Genomic DNA, 26419 nt, shown 5'->3' on the forward strand with positions numbered 1-26419 from the left:
GCAAAATTAATCACCCATCCGAAGATTTATAGTTTTTTCAAATAGCGCCGAATGTCAATCATATTTAACGTTTGAGAACTGCATAAGATTTTCATCACTCAAAATAATTTTTTTTATTTAGTAAAAAGTTATTAAAAAAAAAAATTGCTTAATTCTACGCCACCTTGTAGATACAATTTTCCGACATACTACTATGGGCAAAAAGTAAGGTGAATTTGGTTGTAAAATGAAAAATCTTTATTTATTCTTGTAAATCAATTTCATCCCCTTCAAAATAATCCCCTCTCGATGAAATACACTTATGCCAACGATTTTTGCAATCCCCGAAACATGCCAAATAGTCCATTTCCGGTTCCTTCTTCGATTCAGCTTTTATCTCCTCAATCGACTTGAAACTTATTCCCCGGAGTGGTCTCTTGAGTTTTGGGAATAGCCAGAAGTCACAGGGAGCCAAATCAGGCGAATACGGTGGTTGCGGAACGATATGCGTGGAATTTTTGGCGAAATGGTCACGAAGAACGAGTGCAGTGTGAGACGGTGCATTATCGTGATGCAAAAACCAAGAGCTGTTGGCACATAATTCTGGTCTTTTTAGACGATTTGCTTCACGTAAACGACGCATAACGCTCAAATAATATTCCTTATTAACAGTTTGGCCCGGTAGAAGGAATTCATAGTGCACCACACCACGAAAATCGAAAAAAAAACTGTCATCATGACCTTTATTTTTGAACGACTTTGACGTGCTCTTTTCGGTCTGGCCTCGCCTTTAGCACGATATTCGCTTGATCGGTCGGTTGTTTCAGGGTCGTAAGCATAAATCCAAGTCTCATCTTCCGTAATGATGCATTTGAGCTTGTCCTGATAGTCTGAAAGCATTGTTTCACACACATCAACGCGACGACTGAGAGTTTCGGTACCAAACGAGATTTGACTTTTCGTAGGCCCAAATGGTCTTTTAAAATGGTTTTCACTGATCCTTCTTATATTCCGATCATATCAGTAAGGTCTTTAACAGTCAACCGACGATTTTTGAGCACTAACTCCTTCACTTTATTGACGTGTTGGTCATCTGTTGACGTCGAAGGTCGTCCGGAGCGCTCCAAGTCATCAACACGTTCTCGACCCTCTTTGAAGTCTTTGTACCACTTATAAACATTTTTCTGCGATATGGTCGAATCACCAATGCCTTCTGCAACACGCTAAACGTTCCCGCAGCCGAAATTTCATTCCGCAAACAAAATTTGATGGCACTTCTCTGCTCAATCAAATCAGACATTGTAAAAATCGAAAAATGCACTCTTGGTCATTTGGTAAACACAAGCGTAAATATATTACTGATAATGACATTCACATGAAAGTTGGCCCAGATGTTATTAACAGTGCTGCCAACTCATGAAAAAAATAACTAGAGCAAAATTTTAATCCCGCGAAGTTTGACAAATAAATTCACCTTACTTTTTGCCCACCGTAAATTCATTAATTTTTGTATTAAACGAAAATTCAGAAGTCTCAAGTGGCTACCACCTTGCTGGTGGGACCAGAAACAATTATATTATAGAGCAGATAATAAATTAACTAGGAAAAAGTTCTTTGTTAATACTGACTGAATACTGCTCGTTTCAAATCAATTAAATAGAACACGAAATCAGCACTAAAAACGGTGGATAGTTGAGCTTCTAACATAGAGTTTAATGTGCGAAAGGCGGAATGGTTGAACTTTTCATTCGAGGCCTTCGAGGGGTCAAGACTTTTATTATTTTTTATTGTAAAACTATCGTAAAATGTTTGTCATTAAAATAAGTTTACAGGGACTGGTACTGGAAGTGTAACCAGCTTCATACCGCTCGCGGGCATGTTAGTTGCCTAAATGACAGCTTAGAGTATTATTTACAAGCGCGCGGAAGCATTTTGCCGAGAGATCATAAAAAGATTGCAACGTCACGTGAAATGTTTCAAAAAATAAAAAAGCGACTTGCGTGAAATCCCCAAAGAAGTGCTAATCAAATGGCGAAGGAACTGAAAATATCTGACTGTAGCATTCGCCTCATACTGAAAAATGATCTTAAAGTTAAGCGTTACAAGATACAATAGGCGCATGACCCCACACCAAAGCAGCAACAAGTCAGTCAAGTGAGAGAGAGAAGGAATTACTTCGCTTGGCTGAAAGCGGTCAATTTCGAACATTGTGTTTTCTGACGAGAAAATTTTTAAATTGAGCAATTCGTAAACTCTTTAAACGATGAGGTTTACTTGACCGACCGTTCATACGAGAATTTAAACTAAAAGTCTCGAGGTACTGAAAAAGCCATTGTCCGCGAGTTTATGCCCTTTTCAATTGGTTACCCTTCGAGTGCCGGACTCTGTACGATTCTTGTAGAGGTAAATATTTTAAACTGCAAAGAAGAAACGCTCTAATAAAGAAAGATTTATTTAACTGATTTTTAGTGTAATTATTAAAAAGAGTTTTTCGAAACGTCATCCTACAATGAAAATGAAAATCAAGTTTTGGGAAGTAAGCACTAAACAATCCATGGTGAAATGTTGTAGCCTCGATATAACAATTTCATACCGGACTTTCTATTGCCATTATCGCTTAATACCGTGCAAAACAAAAATTTATTATTATTTAATTTTTGTAAGCACTCATGCAAAGTGAACCCAATTAAGTTAAGAATTAACACTTTTGCAAACAATAAAAATTGTATTCGTCGTCAGAAAGTCAGACGATGATCAAAAGAAAATTGATTACCATTCGAAAGTGCCTAAGTTCGAATCTCCGCTAGTAAAGCCTGCCTAAACATGAATTCACTGGTTCCAATGAGATTCCGATTTATGAATTCCATCCCTGAAGTGAGAATCACAAAGTGCTGCAAAATACTCTTCCACAGCTGTTTTGACCTCATCATTTAATGAAAAAAGCTTTCCACGCATGAAATTTTTTAGATCTGGAAACCGATGGAAGTCGCTACAGGCCAAATCTGGTGAATACGGTAGATGATCCAACAATTCGAACTTTAATTCATGGATTTTAACCATTGTCAATTGTCATTGCTCTTGTGACACAGAGCATTGTCCTGATGAAAAATAATTTTTTTCTTTTACCAACTGGGTCTTTTTTCACGATTATTTTTCTTCAGCTGGTCTAAAAGATTACAATAACATTCAGAGTTTATTGTTTTACCTGGCTCACAAATAATTGGATCGAAAACAAAATTCAAAGCTGTGTGAACAGATGTTTACGCAGAATACTGAAGATCTGGTGGCCCGACACCATAAGTAACGGCAATCAAGGTGCAAAATCCAGCCCGTAAAGCTGCGAAAGTGGAGGTAGATTGGGCATACGCTTCGCAAGGATGCAAATGAAATCTGTCGTTAAGCACTGGATTGGAATCCACAATGTGCTCGCAAGGTTGGTCGTTCAAAAATATCTAGGAGGAGAACTGTCCAGAAGGAAGTTGAAACGTCAGGAAAAAAATTAAGCTCCTTGCTAAAAATAGAATCAGATGAAGGTGTTTTACCGAGGCCCTATGCTCCAGTGGAAGAAACCGGAACCGATGATGGTGATGATTCTTTTACCAGTTTGCATGTAGTCCACAAACGAAATTCCTTTCACATCCCAGAAAATTGATGCTAACACTGTTTAGGCCGATTTCTGGGCACGAACTTGTTTCAGAGCCGAAGAACCCGGTTCACACCACTCTTTAGCCTCTTGCTTTGTTTTGGTGTTCATGGTGATAGACCCAAGTCTCATCCATAGTGATGAAATGATGCGCAAAGCCCACTTAATCCTTTCGAAAACTCTCTAAATGTTGCTGAGAAAGTCGCATTCGAATGTGTTTTTGTTCCATTGTTAGCGAATGCTGCACACAGCTTTCTGAAACCCAATACTTTAATGAAAATATTGCTTATCTTGCGCAGCGAGATGGTTCCACTAAATCTCTTTTAGTCACTCGACGATTTTCCCATACGATATCCTGTGTTTTTTCTACGATTTCCATTTTTCTACTCTACTAATTGAAGTCCTTGGCGGCCGCCGTAGCCGAATGGGTTGGTACGTGATCACCATTCGGAATTCACTGAGAGGTCGTTGGTTCGAATCTCGGTGAAAGCAAAATTAATAAAAATATTTTTCTAATAGCGGTCGCCCCTCGACAGGCAATGGCAAACCTCCGAGTGTATTTCTGCCATGAAAAAGCTCCTCATAAAAATATCTGCCGTTCGGAGTCGGCTTGAAACTGTAGGTCCCTCCATTTGTGGAACAACACCAAGACGCACACCACAAATAGGAGGAGGAGCTCGGCCAAACACCTAACAGAAGTGTACGCGCCAATTATTATTATTTTTTTTTTAATTGAAGTCCTTATATACTTTTAACTTTCGTTCATAAATTTATTTTGCTTTTAAACCTTCCAAAAATGAAAAATTCAATCACTGCACGATACTTGATTTTTCCATTGTAAAAAATACTGTGACAAGTCGATACTAAATGAGTTGCAAGCAAAGAATGAATAAACAGATTGAAATGAAACTTCACTTACGTTCATATGAAGAGTGTACCAACATAACAAAAAAAAAATTGTGACTAGTAGGAACGCCCTCTTTTATCGAACCGCAAAACTTATACCGTAGATATCATTATATGGTAATCATCTTGGTCTTATAATTTTTTCGTATGCGGTGTATCTCAATAGGTCGCTAGAGTGTCATTTTCTACACGAATTATACATATCGACAAAATAAAAAATCGACTTAACTGAAATTTTCGGATGATTGCCGAGAAATTTTCGCCAGTTTTCACTAAAACTTGGGCCACAAAAAGTTTCTTGTAATGTGAGTCACACATTTTCATGGCACCACTAAAAGAAGATACTTTCGAAAACCACGCATAAAACACAAATGAAAGTTGCTTTTTATTTCAAGCTTCGACTGGAACTAAAAGAAGTTTCTCTCTGTATAGACACTTGAACGACGCAGTGTTGTAAGCCTCCAAGCTCTAACTTGTAGCTATTGGATGGCGAAACCTACGCTTTAAAACATTTGATTTTTGTTTCATACATTCATATTTACTTATTATCACTTTCGATCCCTACAATACATGGTGTAGTTATTGTTCGAAGTAGTGGTGGAAATCTTCTTCTGTCGACCCTGCAGAACGCGCTCGCGCTTTCTCTTTCACAGTTTCCACGTAATGAAATCCTTCTCTTTCTTTATTTAAATCAATGGTAACAACCTTACTGACTAGCAGTGTTGTCAGAAAAAACTTGATGTTGGATCTAAATTTATTAAAAAACAAAGAGCTAAAAAGAGCCAAAAAAAATTTGTTTGAGCTAATAAAAGAAGCTAAAATTTTTTCAGTGACTTTTATTATATTTCACATTGGTATATTCACACATTTCTTACAAAAATCAAAATTACTTTAAGTTATTTGGAAACAATTCATCAATATGAAAAAGTTCATTATTTGCAAAAGCAAAAGCAAATAAAAGCGAAGCTGCATTTATGTGCTTGCTTGTGGCAGCGTGACGCATAAGGCCGTGTAATTTGGATTTCAAACTGCATTGGCCGTACTTACATTGCAAACCTTTTCAATTCCAGATCGCGGTTTTTGCTCGTACTTCCTATAAGCATTAAAGTGGTTATTTTTCTATTAAACAAAATATCAAAAGTTTTACTTTATTTGCTTTGTTAAGCATTCATGGTCAGAACCCCTTCTCGGCATCATTTTCAGAACTCGGTAGTTTATATAAGTACATAAAAAATTGCTTAAAATACTTTTAATTTCAATAAAATCTTAAACACTTCACCTTATCTGTTTTGCATCTGTATTTGCGGCAGTTGGCAGTATTTTTCTTATAAACCTACATAAATAAAAAGTGCTCTTATAGTAGTTTTATTAAGAATACATCGAATTCTAGAAGACGGAGGCATACTTCAATTTCGAACGAACGAATGCATTATACAGGTATAAGATTTTTCCAGTGTATGGGTCTTTAAAATCACTAGCATAGCATAGCGTCGTAAAAAGGCTAAGTTGGCATGTGCCTCCGTAGTAATACAGTTAATATAGATAATGAACGTAAAAGACGAATAAAAAATGACACAAAAATCACGAATTTCATTGACTGATTTCTTTGAAATTTCTTTCTAAAGCAGATTCCACCTTAGGAAATAGAAAGAAGGCGCACGCCGGCGTCGGCGAAATGAATGGTCTAACACTGCGCTGTTGCTCTAGAAATTTCTTCCCATAAAACTGGGAATGAACAGGCTTACACCAGCGAGAGGTACTACTTATACCGTCGCAAGAGAAAGATTCTCTAGAAAAAGCGGAAAGAAGTATCTTTATAATCTAAAATTTTTAATAATGTCCGATTTCAGGAGAGAAATTTCGTATGGGTAATCTCGCTTTTTAATTGCAGATTGGTTGCTTAGCACAAAAAATTCGGTAATAAAAACCGATTATAAGTATTTAAATATTTTAATCGATTTTTTTTAAAGAAGATTAAATATGCAGCTATATATACTATAAATATTTATGTCTAATTTGCCTATTTATTGCGCTTTTATGTGTCTAGAAAGTCACACAGCAAGAGTACTTCATTACTGTGAAATTAGGTATTGAGAAAGCCCACAAATACGTAGCACATCGTGGGTGTACATTTCTGATTTGGCTAAAGTTGGATGGATAGAATTGACTGAGAAAAAGTTCCTCATAAAAAACCAATTGAAATTCCTTCCATTTGTGGGACCATCAAGACGGGCACCACAAATAGAAGCAGAGCTCGGCCAAACATCCAACATTGAATATATATTTAAATGTATAAACAGTTGACTGAGTCATAAGCTATTTTGAACTGTCTCGTCCATCGATGGGCAAGCTTCATACATTGGAAGTAACACAATGCGCAATTATCTTTCTCTGTGCATGACGTCATATGGCTGTAAATTTTAGTGTCGGGTCGAGTTCGAACCACTTTGCTTTGACTGTGGTTTATTTACAATATCCCTGTGATGGTACGCAACTGTCAAGTTTGTGAGAAATGAATAACTGACCTGCGTAAACATTTTTACATAAAAATGGTTGGGTGGAACCAAACTTTAACATCCAAATGAGTCTGATTTTACAGCACAAATCTATTTGAGGAACAAGTCGGTTTGCGAAGAGATACTGGAGTAGGTAAAACGCGTGAGTTTAATAGCTGTGTCGTGCCCTTTATGTACAATTTATTTTTGAAGAAAAAGTTGTTTACTGCTTCTATTGGTTTTCGTCACTATGACGTATTTTTTTATACAATATTCAACTCTTACGGTATGAATAGCTGGATTTTTTAAAGTAATTCTTTTTGAAAATGTGATCAAAAAGTATATATCATCAAGGAATAAAAAACTAACTCTTACGTGCAACCAGTGTAAAAAGTAAGTAGGGCAAATACCGAACTAGGTTGCGTTCATTGGGAAGTAAGTTTTTTGGCAATTTTTCTTCCTCATATTTTTGTTGCCTATTTATGGGCGTTTAAAGCACAAAGCCTAATGTACTATATAATTTACTCAAAAATTAAATAAAATTCTTCACAAACGAAATATTTTTAGGTGCAATTTTAATTAATGGTTTTCCATGGTTTTCCAGCACGTTTCCTCGATGCCATGAATGCAATTTGAAAAACAGCGAGCCAAGAAGCAACAAGAGAATTGTAACTCCTAAAACATTCAGGTTAAAAAGCCCTTTGTATTCGAAGTTCTGGAAAGTAAATGGGTTGATAGTCAAAGAGGATAGGAGAGAAGTGATAGAGAGAATGAGATAGGATAGTATAGACACATAGGCAGAGATAGTTAGTCCTGTGAGAACTTTCTATATTCTTTGACAAATCTGAAAATATCCTCCAATTTGAGACAACGAAATTTACTCATTCCCATGACATCGGAATCCAAAATTCGTAACCCACCTCTGGCTAATTCAGGGCTCTCACAGAGAAAATGCTCAGCGCTTTCCGCCTCCTCTAAGCAAGACAGGCAAATCCGGTCCTCAGTAATTCCCATGGTGGTCATAATCTGACCCGATAAGGTGTATCCTGTAATAATACCGACCATCAAACGAACGTCTTTTCTAGCAAGCTTTCGAAGAAAGTGGCCTGTTTTGCAAAACACTTTGCAGTTCTGCAGTGTTCTAGACTGGACCAACGCTCTCTTTATAAAAAGTAGTAGTAAAAGTATTGTGACGTGATACGCCAAAATCCGTTTCAAAAATATGAACTGAGCAAATAAATACTACTCATTTATTTCTTAAGATCTTTCGAACGAATATATTTGTTAATCACTGTACGAAAAGCTGCACGTGACTGCATAAGACTATAATGGAGCATGCGTTCATTGCGAAAAGATAATCGTGGTTATAGGACACTTGGGTGTTAGGGACGAGCGAATGTGTCTGGCGCCATCAGACTTTAAATATACTAATAAATATGTACATATGTATGCTAATGTATGTATATGCGTACGTATATACATACAGATATTATCAAACTGGATGACATAGTTTTATATACCATTTTATTGTATTTGCTTAGTTGAATCGGGCAAGTTGCGAATTGCGGAATTTGGTGTGATGTAAGCGTGGTCGCCACAATTCTGAACGATAAGTCAATAGCGCGGACATGCATCTACACATGTACACATATACATACACATATGTATACATACACATATACATACACATATACATACACATATACATAAATGCTTGTCTAAAGAAATAGATATGCATGCATATAATGTATGTACCCGTATAAGTATGTATTTATGTATGTATGTCCCATGTACCTATGTACGAATTATGTATTCAACGTCTACGTCATCTTTGCATCCTTGCGCATTGGGAACATTGCCGAAGCAGGCGTGTGCAATAAAAAAAAATAATTATTTTGTTTGTTGACTTAAGTTGGCGACATCTAAGTTATTACATTTATTAAGTCATCTACCGAGTGACACAAATTCAAAGTGAAAAAGTTTGCAGCACATAAATACTTGTACATAACGGAAAATGATCGCTTTTTCTATCTTAATTTGCCTTTACTTTGTGCTCATTACTGCGGACTGCTTCACACAGCCTCCTCCTACTACTGCAGCAAACCTCATTGGCAGAGGTCAGCACTCCAACGTGGCGCTGTCGCAGCACAACAAAAACAAAAACCATTCGTAATCTTTTTCCATTCTTTATTGTTTGTTACTTCTGTAGTTGGAGGCACCGCAGCGCCTTTTTCCCAACCAAGCAAGAAAACTGTTAATCGATAAAGTGTGTAAATGCCAATGTTGAACTGCCGTCGGTGCCAACAAGGCAACAGTAATGCTGATGGTAGCACTAACGCCAACGTTGTCGTCACCACCACCTTCATCACCTCCCCTACTTGAGAGCACAATTTACAAAGACGACGTGCCCGATGTGCGGTTGAGACTTACGAACATATGTACGAGTATGCTTGCTTGGATGTGTGTGCAGTCTCATATGCCCCTCTGTTAATAGTTTTTTTGTTGGAGCCTATTGGTGACACTGTTACACTCACTTGCATACTTATGCACTGTTATAACGTATAATATATTTAAAGAAACATTGGAGAGCACGTGTTAAGTATGCATAGTATAAGTATAAGTAGACAGATAGGTGTGTATGTAGGTACATTGGTGCATTGGTGCATTTTCTTATCATATACCTTAATATTATTTTTGGATATTTACACTACAGATTATGTAAGATTTCTATGCGATTGGTGAAAAATCGTGAGGAATTTTAAACAAGTGACACTTTTTATTTTTTTTTTTATTTTTGTTTATTAGCTTATCTATAAATTGTTTTCTGTAAATTATTTATACGCTGTAATGCCTCTTTTACTTTTACTTTTACTTTTTGTTGTTGGAAATTTTTCACGCAAAGCATAAATTTAACATGCAAGTAATGTGAATTCTAAGTGTACGCCTATTGGCAGCTAGGGAACAATGCCCTTCACTTGACTGAGGGAAGTTACTTGTTTTTATATATTTTCATCACTCTTAAAGCCTCTAAGTATTATTTCAGTATGCACTTTAACCTCATTCCTAAAGAATGGTGCTACTGAATTACTTGAAAACAAAGCATAACATTTTTTATGAGATTTTATTACGGATATTTCTTATACAGTTATTTATTTATATTTTCAAATTAGCTGGATACCAACATATTTTTTGCAATTCGTGTTTAAAACCTAATTAAAAGTATTATTTTGACAAAATTGTTTTAAATATATATTTGGCGCTTACATCTTTTTTCGGTGTTTGGACGAGTTGCTCCTTCTGTTTGTGGAATGCGTGTTGTGATTGTTCCACAAATGGAGGGACCTACAGTGTTACGCTGACTCAGAACGGCAGATAGTTTTTTTATCAAGAACTTTTTCATGGCAGAAATAGACTCGGAGGTTTACCATTACCTGCCGAGGGGCGACCACTATTAGAAAAAACTATTTGGTGTTTCATGTACGGAGATTCAAACCTACGCTCTTCCGAATGGTAGTCACGCACAAGCCCATTCAACTACCGCGTCCGTCGTCCTTTCTATAAAATATAAAAATTTGTGTATGGCTTCTAAAAGAGAGAGAAAGAGAGTTGGAGCACTATCAAGTGGCAGTAGAGTCAATAAACCTTATATTGGATGCTCTAAAAAGTTCGCTAACAAACTTGATTAAAATTTCTTATGTGGTTTCATTGAATTTTGTTATACCAAATACATGTGGAAATGGGTAAAGAAATAATATAATGTAATAATAAAAAAATTTAATACATACAGCTGTTGTCAGCTAATTAGAAACGCTCCCTTTTGATAAACGCTTGATGAGCATAATATTAAACTGTTTAAATTTACCGTTATTTTTTCTCTTAAAATCATTTGCATTGCTTTTGTTACTCTATTTACTACCCAATGCGCCTAGTTTTGTAGTTGTGAAATTGAAGTACCGTTAATGTATATTATCCAACGCAGTGCATGGGTTACTTAGTTCAAGGTAAATAAACTGAGACAAGTAATTAGAAACAGTTGTTCAATGGAAGCATATTCGGCGAGTTGTGTTATTTTAATAGTAATATAATCGACTTTTTGGTATGTAGTATATATTTTAAATTGCTTGTTTAAAAGCAACTAAAATATTCGTCTTCAAGATTTGTAATGGGAAAAAGCAGCAGCTGAACACTTGCCCTGTGGAGCTTCATTTTTGACCTTCGTAAAGCTGGAAAGTCGTACAGTGAAATTTCTAAGCAAGTCAAATGCTCAAAAAAATGGTTTTTAACGCCTTAAAGCATATCCAACTTTTTAAGACTGTTGACAATGTTCCACGTAAGAAACGGCCCCGGAAAACTTCAGCAGAAATTGACCGCAAGATAGCAATCATCTCCAAAAGACACCCAAAAAAGACTTCCACTGACATCCAACGGGAAATTCAGGATCAATGTAATTTCGAAATATCCAAGAGGACAATTGCTCGGCGTCTGGTCGAATCTGGACTGCGTGGCAGAGCAGCACACAAGAAGCCCCTTCTAACCAAGATACAAAGGAGACGGCGAGTAGTCTTTGCGAGATCCCATTGGTCATGGACTCCAAATCAATGGAAATATATCGTTTGGAGCGATGAAACCAAGATAAATCGCATAGGCCCAGATGGTAAAAGGTATGTTCGACGGCCAATCAACCAAGAATTCAATCCTCGCTACGTTTCACGGGTAGTGAAGCATTGTGGGGATGTTTCTGGTGGAATGGTGTTGGCCCAATCCATAGGATTGATGGAATTTTAAATAAGGAGAATTACGTCGATATACTACAAAATGTAATGCTGCCGTGGGCTGAGGAAAATTTGCCTGTTATATGGAAGTTTCAACAGGATAATGATCCAAAGCACACGGCAAAGTTGACGAAACAGTTTTTCGACGAAAATTCCATCAATGTTTTGGAATGGCCATCATCCAGTCCGGACTTAAACCCAATAGAGCATCTCGAGGGTGACGTTAAAAAAGCCGTGAGTGCCAAAAATATCCCAAATATGGATGTCATTTTTGCCGAAGTAATAACGGCATGGCAAGCAATACCTGTGGCGCGCTGTCAGAATCTCATTACATCAATGCGCAATCGATGTGAGGCAGTGTTGAAGCAAAAGGGTTATGGAACCAAATACTAACATAATCTTTATGTTGATCTGATAATACATTATTGTTTCTAATTAGTTGCCCTATCCAAATCGTACATTTCACATGCTTTAAAAGAATATATATATATATTTAATAAAGAATTGCGATTAAATTGTTTTCCACTAGATTTTAAGTTTATCATATGTTTAAATAAAATTGGCAAAAAGTTATGAAAATACGTGTTTAAAAGGAAAATGGAAAATTTATTTTGAATAATAAATAATATAAAAATATATTTAAAAACTGAACAACACGAACAGGATAACTGTTTCTTTATTATTTCCAATAAGAGGCGCTACAATTGGGAGCTCGTCCAATTCAAGAAAACGACGAAATCTTGTCTTGTGTCAACGAATATGAGAAATGAGAAGGGGTTAAATAATTTCGCCAAGCGGAAATATTAGAGCCTGCCAGTGGACATCGATAATGCACTGTCAAACTTTTCAGACTACCCAATGTTGTGCAGAAATCTGATACTGTGTTTACTCACCACACAAAGCGGATTGTGGGCTTTCCCACTTGTATTAGTTTATGCTACATATGTTTTCGTTTTCTGCTCTGCAAACTTTTCTGCATCAGTCGACTTTTTTATGCATCTACGTATTGTAAGTACATAAATATGTGCGTATTAAGCTACGGCGAAACGCTCATACATTTGCTGTCCAGCAGCTTATGTATATGTGTGCGTTTCGCTTCTATACAGTCAGCGTGAAAATAAAGAATACGCTACATATAAACAAGTTTTTACTATTTATTTGTTAATTTCAATGATTTTTTTTTTATAAAAACGTAGTTCATACTACAACGAAAACCGTGTAATACAAAATTTATAAAAATTCGGCAAAATTTCGTCAAAATTTCAAATTTTTTACTCAGTATGTAAGTAGTTTTATACAGTTTTATAGCTCATTGAATTGTGGTATAATAAATGTCAAATTTCAAGTGGCTTAAAGATTACACTGATTTTTTTGCAATTTTTTTGCTGACGTTTTACCTGCGGTTTACATGCTGGCGGCATCATGGGTCCTCATTTCATTCGGAATTAGGAAGGAGCTGCCGTTACTGTGAATTTCGAGCTCTATCGAGTCATGCTGACTGAATTTTTGTTTTCAAAAATTAATTAGCTAACTATCGGCGATATTTGGCACCATCACGAAGGCGCAACTTGCCATACAGCGCGCTTAACAATCGATTTATTGCAATATTGAAGCCACCATTGACGGTCAAAAACGACGGACGGATGAAATAGATCATGTAATTTGTAGCCGCGGAGGGCATATGCTGGATATTATATTGCCATGAAATTAAGTACCAGATTATAATGAAAAAAAAAAAAAAAAAAAAAAACAATCATTCCAACACTATTTCTGATTTTTTCTTATTATTTTAAGTTCTCAAGCTCATATTTTATTTTAATCATAAGTTAATTTGAGACTCGTTTTCATATTATTAAAATATTTCCTTAAAGTTTTTCCTAAGAAAAATTAAAGCAATCTTCGCTCACACGACCGAACGGTTGAAAACAAAGTGTTGCTTTGTTTCTAATTGAAACCGTCATTTCCTTGTACGAGTATTTCTTACGAGTATTTTTTTGTTAGATATTATTGTGCACTCGATACTTCAACTGAGTACCATATCGATACTTTCTATACTATTTAAGATAAGCAATCATTTTGGAATCAAATTTTTCTATTTAATACCTACATATGAATGCATGTACTAAATTAGCAGCTCGTTACTGTCAAGCAGGCAAGATTGAAAAGAGGGGAGAGTCGGCACGGATATACATACATACCTCTGTTTTGAGTCTTGAGTGGGAGCAGGGGTTTACTCTAAATCAGCCAGCATTTCGGTGTCCTTTAAACTGCCGGAAACAAGCAGCGTTTTTCAAGCAGAGGTCTTCGCGATCCTGCAGGCATGCAAAATGCTTCGGGATCGCTGTTGGGAGGGAGACATTAATATTTTTTCCAATAGTCAAGCTGCGATCAACGCCCTGTCGTCGCCGTATTGCAGCTCTCTTCTAGTGAACTCCTGTAAGGAGGAACTCAAACGTCTCGAACGTGCAGGAAACATTTCTCTTATCTGGGTTCCTGGGCACAGGAATATAGAGCAAAAATGAAATTACAGGTGAACTTGCCAGGAAGGGGTCGACATAACCGGTTTCAGCTGTCCCCTTCTCAGACATCGGTGTAGCCTTCACCGTCGTTAAAGGGGAACTACACAATTTCTTTCTAAACAAAGCGCAAGACAGATGGAGGTCTGTCTCATCGTCTGTCCCCGCCATTCAATTTCCAAACTCATTGCGGTGTTCACTGGTCGCTGGGTGATCGGTACTCATGCGGAGAAGCTTGGAATTCAGTATAACCCCTATTGCAGAAGCTGTGGATATCACTAGTTTACAATTTTTCACTTTCAAAAATGGTCCTCGACCAAAAAGCGTTTTTTAGACTAATTTGAGGTCGCTGAAACCAAAAATGAATTTTATTTTTTTTTTTTTCAAAGAACGGTTTCCGAGATATTCCCAAAAAACCTGTTTTTTGGGCAATAGTGCAGTTATCACCTGCAATCTCGAAAACAATGCGCGCCATTTCTTTGAAGTGCATAAATTTCGAAAGGCACATACATAACCTACATGGCAATATATAATTCGTGTCAATGGAAGTCATAGTTTTCGCAAAACAGCTGTTGAAAGTTAAAAAAAAGGCATTTTTGTCGTTTTTTAATAAATTATCAAAGTTTATTAACTTTTTTGTGGAACAAAAAATTTTTTTATATCGACATAAGATAGGTTTTCCGAAAGATAATTTTCTCAGATTTCAATACTAACCAATAGTTTTAAAGTATTTCATCATTGTATGAATCAATTGACGGTCGTTGTTGCTCCTGTTGTTTCCCAAGAATCCATGAACAACTTTTTGGAAAGCTTTCCAAGCTTTAGCTTCGGAACTGTCAAGGCATTGTTGAAATTCTGTGTCCGTGAACAATTTCTTTATCTGTGGACCGACGAATATACCCGCTTTGATTTTCTCTGTTGATAATCTTGGGAACTTGGTTTTCAAGTATTTAAGGGCTGTGTTTTCCGGTTTTTTTGTCAAAGCTTTCACAAAATTCTTCATTAACCCAAGTTTTATATGCAAAGGGGAGAAAATAACTTTTTTTTGCCACGACATGCTCCATACGCTTCGGCCAAATTTGTTGAGTGAAATGTTTGTCATCCGCTCTGCTATCCCAAAGACACAAAAAACAACTGTATTTGGTATAGCCACCCTGCAGACCAGTCAGTAGAGCGACAACTTTCAAGTCACAGCATATTTTCCAGTTATACGAACTGTAGTCAATTAATTGAAGTAGCTCTTTCATTGTCTCATAAGTTTCTTTGACATTCGTAGAATGAGCAACGGGGATCGATGGTTTCTTGTTGCCATTGTGCAGTAAGACAGCCTTAACACTATACTTGCTACCATCAATGAATAGACGCCACTCATTTGGATCATGAGTTTCTCCAAGTGCCGCAAACAACTTATTAACATTATTGCTGAACAAAAATTTCCTGTTCACTCACATGATCAATAGGATTCCTCCACTCAAATGGCTTAGCAAAAGATAAGTATGACCGAGAGCCTTTGGTAAAGTCGTTCAAACGTGCAGAACATGTAGCGCAGACAGAGTTTGGAGTCCACGTTTTGTCCATATCTTTTGCTCGTAAAGAAAAATATTGCTCGTAAGGTGCTAATAAATGCGTGGTCAGCTTTTTTCGAGCACTTTCTTTGAAGATATATAAACCACAAATAAAACAGAATTTATCTGGTGCATGCTTGCACATTTCAGTGTATCTTATGTCGATATAAAAAAATTTTTTGTTCCAGAAAAAAGTTAATAAACTTTGATAATTTATTAAAAAACGTCAAAAATGCCTTTTTTTAACTTTCAACAGCTGTTTTGCGAAAACTATGACTTCCATTGACACGAATTATATATTGCCATGTAGGTTATGTATGTGCCTTTCGAAATTTATGCACTTCAAAGAAATGGCGCGCATTGTTTTCGAGATTGCAGGTGATAACTGCACTATTGCCCAAAAAACAGGTTTTTTGGGAATATCTCGGAAACCGTTCTTTGAAAAAAAAAAATAAAATCCATTTTTGGTTTCAGCGACCTCAAATTAGTTTAAAAAACGCCTTTTGGTCGAGGACCATTTTTGGTGTAAACTAGTGTATTCTGCAGAGAAAGAGACTGTGGAACACTTCCTCTGCAAATGTCCGGCTCTGGCGGCTAGGCACTTGAGATTCCTTAGCGTGCCCTTTGGGGATGACTTGAAGAAATTCTCCAGCCTAGATCCCTTTTCTCTTCTCCACTGCATCAACAACACTGGATGGCTGTAGACGGTTTTTCTTTTCCCAGGTTTCCACATTATGGTATCAAAACGGCACGTAAGTGCTACTTGAAGTGTACCTGGGTACTTTTGCCATCTTACCTACCTACCTACCTACTGCCAAGGACCAAATTGGTTGGTTCTAATGAGATAATAATTTAAGGTCGTAACTTAAGCATTTATCTGAACAAAATTTGAGCAAAGATAGTAGATTTTTCTGTTGTACTGCAGATGAGGATTTATTGGTCCAAAAGCCGTAATGGTCCCATTGAATTCAAATTTCTATTACATTTTATATTTCTTTTATTATATACGCCGGCCGCCTCAGCCGAATGGGTTGGTACGTGACTACCTTTCCGGAGTGGTGTAGGCAAAATTATAGAAAAAGTTTTTTCTAATAGGGGTTGCCCCTCGGCAGGCATTGGTAAACTTTCGAGTGCATTTCTGCCATGAAAAACTCCTCATAAAAAGCATTTGCCGTTGAGATTCGGCTTAAAACTTCAAGACGCACGCCACAAGTAGGAAGAGGAGCTCGGCCAAACATCTAATTGAAGTGTTTGAGCCAATTTTTTTTTTACATTTTAATTTCCGTTATAATTATTGATTGGCTGTTTGTGCACTGCGACCTGAATAGATCTATGGCGCAGCCATGTAGCCTACTCAAACAGTTTTAGGCCGTTAATCCTTTACAATCGGATCTTATTAAATTTTGTTAGTAGTCTGAGAGTCAGAGAATTTATTGTTCTCAGACTATCTATGTACATATAAGTACTTACATACATATACTGAAAAAAAGAACGTCTGTTTGAGTGAGGCTGATAAAATCAACTATGCCCTGAAGCAAATTAGCTTAACTTTACTTCATAAGTTCGGCATCATGCCAGGAAAGTTTAGATCATAAGTACGAAATGTTGCCAATAGATGGCTCTGTGTCCTGATCAGTGTTTATTGACGATAAATTTGACAGTTTCACTTTCAATTGACAATAATATTCCATTGTTTATGCGAGTGAAAAATTCTTATCGAAATAAAAATTAATTCTTTTCGCACTTAATTATAAATCTGAAACGAGACTTTCAGACTAAAATTTAGTAGTATTAAAATAAAAAGAATGAATAAATATAATAATAATAAATAAAATGACTTTTAATCAATTAAAAATAAATAAAGGGTGAAAATTTTACAAAATTAAGAATCAATTTACTTTTACTCGATATGATCACCTTTTGCCTTGACTATGGCCTTGAGACGGTCCAGAAACGAATCGCAATCTGTCGAATGGGGCTTTTTTCAGCGCCTCGAAACTGGTGAATCTTTTAGTTGGGACTTTGCTCTCCAAAATGGCCCAAAGAGAATAAGCCATCGGATTCGTGGCTGGTGAATTTGTTAACCTTTGTGTGGACGTTATGAAGTTCGGAACGTTGTTTTTCAGTCATTCTTGGTTTACTCAAGCTTTGTGAGGCAGTTCCGAGTCCTGTTAAAACGTCCATGTTCTGCCAACGAAATGTTTGTCTGCCCGCGGCTTCAAAGCAACCTCCAGAATACTTTGCCGATAATATTTCGCATTTACCTTGACGCCAGGCTTGATGAAAACGATTGGAGAGTGCCCATCTGCGGTTACAACGACCCAAACCATTACCTGCGGCGGGTGCTGCCTCCTGGTGGCAATATAAATATCAAACACAGTTGTCGTTAGTTCCTCAAGTATACTTAAATCGAAATTCAGATGGCATAGTGGATGAATAGTCACCATTAGTGGCTAGGCGTAACAAAGACTACCTCAACTATTGACTGTTGTCTGAATACCTGTATAAATATTTTAAGAAATATTTTTAAATTTTAAATATATTTTAACGATAACAGGTAAAAGGCCAAAGGTATATGAAAGCATCTTAACTAGTGGTTAATATTTAATGTTATTGCACAAAAAGTTTCATTAAAAAATGTTAATTTTCCGTATTGCATTGAAAGACCTGTACTCACTCCAAACTATGATGTAATATTTTCAGATTGTGCGAAGAAGAAGCCGACGTGCACGCATGTGGAATATGGGATTGTTGTTCCTTATCTACTACTGCGTTACTGTGTATTCGGCCAAGAATGACGAAAAGCCAGATAATATGTTTAATCCCGAGAATTTGCAAGGGGATGGGGATAGCGCATTAGATGAAGGCGCTGAAAAGGGGCCTTCGGATGTCGATGTCCCGGACGCAGATGTAATGGATACTACTCTGGGACCAAGTGACACAACGGAAGTAAATAACCATTTTCAAATTCAATTGGATGAAATTTATTTGAAACAACAAAAATAAAAATAAAATCACTCTCTAGTCTAGCGTTATGTCTACAACACCTACACACACTGCTGCCAAACACGCCGTTCCCACTTGGCGCCCAAAACGAAATTGCACTCCACCAGCTATTGAACAATTTCCTCAGCCATTGATGGGCAAATGGGGACGTCAACATGGTGGACTCGTTATACATGTCATCGTTGCCATTTATACGTTCTTCGGCCTGGCTATCGTTTGTGATGAATACTTTGTCGCCAGCTTAGATCGTTTGTGTGAAGGTATGTGCGATATTTTCGATCTCTATTCAAAGCTCTTAACTTATAATCGTATTTACTTTCTTATAGAATTGAAACTGGCACCCGATGTGGCGGGCGCCACTTTCATGGCGGCAGGCAGTTCAGCACCCGAGCTGGCCACTGTGGTGATTGGTGTGTTCTTCGCCAAGGATGATATCGGCATTAGTGGCGTTATTGGTTCGGCGGTATTCAATATCATGTTTGTGATATCGGTTTGTGCACTCTGTTCCGGAACTGTGTGCCAATTGAATTGGTGGCCCTTAGTGCGTGACTGCTTCTTCTACAGTCTTTCTATACTAGTGATGCTGATCATCATTTTCAATGACGTTATATCTTGCGTAAGTTTAATGACAAATGTTTATTTCTTTTTTTTCAAGTGAAATTCTTTTGGTTTGACATTTTTTAAATTAATATTTTAAAGGTAATTGGCCTTATCGTGAATTTACACATGAGCAAATATTCCAAATTTCGCAATATTGAAATACCGCCGTAACCGCCGTAATGAATTGACTATTACTATCATTCGGTAATGCCCGGATTCGAATCTCCCGGCATGAAACACCAAATAATAGAAAAAGTTCCCCGGGCAGCAAAGGCAAACCTCCGAATGCGTTTCTGCCATGAAAAAGCTCCTCATTAGAACCCATCTGGCGGTCGCAGGCGACGTAAAACTGTAAGTCCCTTCATTTGTGGAGTAACAGCAAGACGTACACCACAAATTGGAGAAGAAACTCGGCCAAGCAGCTAAAAAGGGTGGAAACGCCAATTATAGATATATACAACGGTCCTTTGAGAAATCCGTGCAAAGGGAAAGAGATGGCACTACTTTCGCGTATCGAGGTTATGTTTATTTAGTAGCATCTCTTGGAAAAACACGCATAAAGTTTCAGCCAGATCGGTATATTTCTTTGTGTTTGGTATTCGTTTGAATCGAGGAAGTCGAGTGATTTCCCTGTTCTATCGCGACAACGCACCATCTCACGCCTTAGCAGTTTTGGTCTCAAAATTAATGGAAATAGGGTTCCAACTCAGCTCCAATTGGCTGGCGGGTAAAAAGATTTTATTCAAACATGGTGGTGACTGCAGAAACGAAAGGTTATTTTTCTAACTTAGACAAATCCTATTACTCGGAAGGGATCATTAAACTAGAACAGCGTTGGACGAAGTGTATAAGTCTAAAAGGAAATTATGTCGAAAAATAAAAAAAGTTTTACTCCAAACAATTAAGTAGTGTTTATTTTTGCACGGACTTTTCAAGCAGACTTTAATGCATTGTAATTTATAGAAATATTGGCTCACATGGAGATTCACGATAAGGCAGAAGAGAAGATCTATTTTAAGTAGGCGGCTAAAATATAAGAAATTTTATATGACTCCACTACTTGGCCCTCGCGACGTTTACATTCAACACTGGTATTGAGGCGATATTTTGGTGGCATAGCACTGCAGCTCACTGCTGCTTAGGGTTTTAAACCAACTTTGATTTAATCATAAGGGACCTCGGCGCTCTAGAATCTGCCGGGTTAGTGGGAAAATTTGAATTTCCTCGCGGGGCGTTCATGATTGATTATATATAAAGCTGAGCAAAGGGCAAAAATCTTGCTTAAATATTCACCTCAATGTTCAGGAAATCCAAACGCTTCCTCTGCCTGTAAGTACACATATTTCTGCGTCTATGTCTATCAATTTATTTCCATTTGTGATTATTTACAAATTATTCCATCCCACTTAGCTCTGAGTCCATTGACCTGTAGTAGGTAATATTGCCGTTTAGCAAGAATTGGTAAAATGAAATGCTAGTACGAGTATTTTGTGCCAGTTGAAATTCTCTTCAGTTTTCACTGTCGTTTTTACAGTGAATCCTTACATTTTCCGAGAATTCCTCGCTGCACACTATTCGCAAACTTTGAATTTGAGGGTAGGTATATTGAATCTTTGTGTCCTAATTGGAACGCATAAAAACTTTCGATTATCTTTAATTGGCTTTTGGCTCTGTACCCTTCAAAGTTTAGATGCCGATTGCATCCTTGGTAAAATTTGATTCATTACTTTGCCGTTTTGTACCCCCTTGATTTCTATTAACACTTGGATCCAATAATTAATACTAAGTACTTACCTTCGCAAGGCCAGTATATCTTTCTACCCCTGCAAACCTATGTTCGGCAAAAAATGAGGACCCAAGCCACAAGTCGTGCTTTAGATGTGCAACGTAGCGATTCTGCCAATTTTAACGTATGGATGAGCGGTTTGGTGGGAAGCTCCTCGAAAGAGCTATATCATTAAACTGGCGAAGGAGCAAAGAATCGCTTGCATTCACATCACCGGAGCATGAAGATCTTGTGACAGGGCTGCCCTGAATGTCATTTTGCACTTAGTTCCTATCGACTTCATCGCTTTCATCATTGCTCAAAGCGCAATCAGGGGAGATTTTCTCTAAATTAGTCCATTTATCTATTTCCTTAAAATTGCCCAATACTGCTAGTGTTTTCCAGGCAGAGGTCTTTGCGATACTGCATGCCCGATGCAAAATGCTTAGAGAACGTAAGAGCGAGATATATATTAACATTTTTTCCGATATTCAAGCCGCGATCAAGGCTCTTATGACGCCATGCTACAGATCTAAACTAGTCAACTGCTGTAAGGAGGAGATCAAATCTCTTGGGTGCGCAGGTAAAATTTCTTTGAGCTGGGCTCCAGGACAAAAAAACATAGAAGGAAATGAAACTGCTGATGAGTTTACCAGGAAGGGGTCCACTGAATTGGTATCAGAGGTCCCCCAACCGGTCATCGGCAACCCCCTGTTTGTTGCTGAAAGGGAATTGCACAACATATTTCTGAGAAAAGCGCAGTACAGATGGAGCTCCATTTCTTCCTGTGCCCTTCCGCCCCAATTCAATAGACGAAGGACTCAGAAAGTTCTGGGAACTCTCCACACCATTCAATTTCCAAACTCAGAACAGTGTTTACCGGTTATTGGACGATAGGCATATACGCCGAAAAGCTAGGTTTACCTCTTAACCCCCATTACAGAAGCTGTGGGGACCTTTTAGAGCAGGAGACTGCTGAGCACTTCCTCTGTAAATGTCCGGGTTTGGCAGCTAGACGATTGCTTCTTTTTTCAACTGAATGGGGCAGTATGCCAACCTAAATCCCATCAATCTCCTCCATTACATCAACAGCTCCAGCTGGCTGTACATATCTGACTGCTGGAGGTCTCATAATGGTATCAAGCCGGCGCTTTAGTGCCACTTGGGGAGCGCCTGAGTAGTACTTCAACCACACCTAGACCGTTTCACGATAATCTTGTCTAACACTACCGAAGTGAAGCGAATTTATATTCGAGGAAAGTTGATAGTTCATAGTTTATTTTTCCGCTGAATAGGAATAGTTTTATCTACCCTCATTGCACTGTGTTCGTATTTATTTCAGCATGTTTCCTTGTGACACCTTCTAAATTAAAAAAAAAAAACAAAGAAATCGGGCTAAAATTAATTTCAATTTAAGCCGCAAAGTCCACTTTCATCTGCATATCCTGAATATTGTAGTTAATTTTCATTTCTCACTCTCATTCACAGTACGAATCGGTGTTCATGTTGCTATGCTATGTGGGATATTGCGTTGCTCTACATTTTAACACGGAACTGGAGCGGTGGGCTTTGTCGCTAAATTTGCCATTCAAGTTGCCCACCAAGGAGGAACAATCATCGCTGGTGACATATAAAAATATGCCTGATAGTTCGTATACTCAAGGCACACAACAACAACAGCAAACGAGTTTAACACAGGATGGGGCATCTGGATCTCAACAACAACAACAGACAACGAGTGATTATCAAAGCTATGGAGATCCAAATTCCAGTTGGGACCCAAACGCCGCATGGGCCGAGGAACCGTCGACAAATCCAGTGGGAGTCAGTGTTAGATACGGCCAACCACCAGGGGAAGATGACTGGGGCACGAATACATTTACCACCTCAGGTCCGGGGCTTGGTCAAGAAAATATGGCATACAATCCCGATCAACCGGATGCAGTCGTCACACAATCAACTACAAACGGTGACGGCAGCAAGCCTGTTGTCGGCAAACCTCAACCAGCTGGCGTAGAATATTACAAATCGGCTGATAGATCGAAAGAGGCACGCCCCAATCCATTGGAACGTCCCACGGAAGGCGGACTTCCAACACTGATCGCCTGGTATGTCGTCTATCCCATACATTATTTGTGCAAGAAAACAATGCCCGATTGCCGAACCGAGCAATACCGCAATTGGTATCCATTCACATTTTTCGTATCGATGATTTGGATCTCGTTCTATTCATATTTTATGGTTTGGATGATAACGGTGATCGGTTCAACTTTAGCCATACCGGACACGGTTATGGGATTGACATTTGTTGCTGCTGGTGTATCTGTGCCCGATGCCCTAAGCTCAATAGCGGTAATCAAAGAAGGTTTCGGCGACATGGCCGTATCGAATGCGATTGGCTCGAATGTCTTTGATATCCTAGTGTGCTTAGGTCTTCCGTGGTTTATACAAACGGCCATAATAAAGCCAGGCTCGCACGTCAATGTCATCTCGAAAGGTATGTATACATAATTATTTCCATGTACCTATGAGTGCGAATCACATCTATGCATATATGTACATACATATTGGTGTAAGTATGTACACATATACATACATACGTGACCTACCAATTAAGTCAATACAACTCGACACTGGAGAATGATTAAGGTCAGGACTGTGCATACGTATGTATGTAATAATTGATTGAATGACTATTTATGTATGAGTAAGAAGCAATTACAAATGACTTTATGTGCACAAAAGTAGATTTTTTCATAAAAAGAAATTACACTTACGTACGTATTTTGCAATTGTTTTCATCCTTTTAAATTACAATAGTATTTCTAATATTTTCAATATAAAGTTGATTGCTGTTTTCTCTTGTTAAACTAATTTAAAATTGATTCAAACTACAAATCGTTAATCATTTTATTGCCATATTGGTTGGTGCACAGCTCGTTATATTTCAAAAGTTGCGAATAAACCTTGTATCACACATACATACATACATGCATACATGCGAACGTATACACTTTTACTCAATATAACTATGTAGTTGTTTTTTTGTACTTTTTTCAATTGCTATTTATATAAATAATAGATTCAAATATACGAATTGGTTGACTGTAAGGAAATTTTATATCATCACTTAATGTCCTATAGGATTAAGATAGTTAAAAATTAGCTAACAGGCCTTTATGGTTTTTTTGTTTTCATTTGTTTTTTCCTTGTTCCCTCCTCTCGGGAACAAAGGGCCTCGGCAAGACTCAGTCTTGCGTTAATTTCGTTAATCTATTTTGATTTCTGACAGGGTAGGTGGTTAGCCTGCAGCTACCAGTCCTAAATAGTGGAAATGCCCACCTTTGGCTTAGGAACCACACCTTCTTACTGCTTGGAGCGCCATCTGTGCTTCGCATTTTTCTGCCAGAACGATCGCACAGATGGTTGAGGACTTCGCTAGATTTGGTGTGTTTGCGCTATTACCGCGGCTGCCCGTTTCCTCTTGCTGGCACCACTGATGCAATGTGTAAGTGAGAGTTTTTCTTTGTTTTAGCAGCCACAATGCAAGTAATGCGCTGACTTTCGTGCGGGAGTAAGGATTGGATGGATAAGGTTTTGGGGCTTTAGGAATGAGTTTTTTTTTGTTTCCCGTTTTTGTTAGAAACACGGAAAGTAGGTAAATTTGGAAACGAGGACCGTGCTTTCCGTGAGATTCGAACCCATAACCTCTGGCATGGTAGGCTAGTGTGCGAAATTTTACCTTGAGGAGTAGTTAAAATATCTTCTTAGGTGTTAACTTGCCAAGCGTTGGATATATCCAAATGAGGGGTTCCGCAGTTCCGTCTAGTAATTTCACTCCCTGCTCAGTTTGTCATCAGTTAAGCCCAATTCATGTTAAATGGTTTTGTTGTGTATTAGTGAGCAGTTTCACAACCATTTTAGGTCCACAATCAAATCAATTTTATATCGAAACAATTTTGCTCCACTTCAATTTTTGTAGTAAGTTAAAACTCAATTAATTGACTTCAAATTTAACGTAGAATTTAGCGTGATATTTTTTTTGTAAAACATTTCAACGCTCTATTTTTACATGAATGGGCATTTTGAACTCCTGTAGGATCCTGTATTGAGTAGGGCCTCGGTCCGAACTCCACCAAGTGCATGAAATATCAAATGATAAAAAAGTTGTGTCTTCTAATAGCGGTCGCCCCTCAGCAGGCAATGGCAAACCTCCGAATGCATTTCTGCCATGAAAAAGCTTCTCACAAAAAACCTTGTGCCATTCGGAGGCGGCATAAAACCGTAGGCTTCTTTTTGCAATCTTTAGAGTTTTTCATCTTCAGTAAGGCCTGTTTAAAATTGAACGGCCTATGTAAATATTTAAAATTTCTGCGTACTATTTTAACCTTCTAACTGCCCATTAAGTAAGCTTTCATGATACTTCTTTTAAAAACGCTATGGGAACTTAAAATGCGATTTTATTACAAATTCTGATATAATACCGAATCTAATACATATTGCGGCGGAATGTCTAGCAGATAAATCCGCCGTAAGACTCAGCGCGACAGGTGAATTTACCTGTAAAACATTCGGATACAGCTCAATAGGCATTAGTTATAGGGTCCAAACGGACTATATGACTCCGAAATGCAATTGGGTGAAGAAATTCCTCACAACAATAGAAGAAGAGGGGTGGAAAAAGGAATGAAATCTAACCCAAATACTCTTAATATATTTACTGATGGCTCGAAAATGTTAAGCATCAGGCAGCTATTTAAACTTCCTGACCACTGTATTACCTTTCAAGCAGAAGTCTTTGCTGTAGGTAAAGCTGCGGAAATAGCATTCGCAAAGGCATCAAGCAACTCCAAAATAAATATAAACGTTGACAGCCAAGCTGCGATAAAAGCAATAAACTCATATGAAATTTCATCTAAAAATGTCTAAGAAGCAGGGAAGCCATAGAGAGATTAGCCGCAGACGGACGGTTGCATATCTATTGGGTACCCGGACATAAGGGCATTGCACGAAACGAAATTGTAGATGAGATTGCCAAAAGCGCTGTTTACAGACAATTCGAACAAAAAACGACATACTGAAACCTTTAAATACGGTATACAAAGACATTGCTGCGGTCATGAAAATACGGATAGATTGGAGGTGGAGCAATCTAGCTACTTGCAAAATCGC

At 37.7% G+C, this 26419-nt stretch overlaps 1 protein-coding gene across 1 annotated transcript in view; it reads left to right on the forward strand.

Annotated features, from left to right (window-relative positions):
• Positions 1–26419, forward strand: part of LOC129236427 (probable sodium/potassium/calcium exchanger CG1090) — a 34687-nt gene that overhangs the window by 1982 nt on the left and 6286 nt on the right. Inside the window, exons 2-5 of the mRNA XM_054870815.1 lie at positions 18580–18825; positions 18902–19142; positions 19209–19498; positions 22736–23744. Of these exons, the coding sequence (XP_054726790.1) occupies positions 18580–18825; positions 18902–19142; positions 19209–19498; positions 22736–23744 (1786 nt within the window). The remainder of the gene's footprint in view (positions 1–18579; positions 18826–18901; positions 19143–19208; positions 19499–22735; positions 23745–26419) is intronic.

This window comes from Anastrepha obliqua, chromosome 1, assembly GCF_027943255.1.
Source record: "Anastrepha obliqua isolate idAnaObli1 chromosome 1, idAnaObli1_1.0, whole genome shotgun sequence".
Classification (NCBI taxonomy): domain Eukaryota; kingdom Metazoa; phylum Arthropoda; class Insecta; order Diptera; family Tephritidae; genus Anastrepha; species Anastrepha obliqua.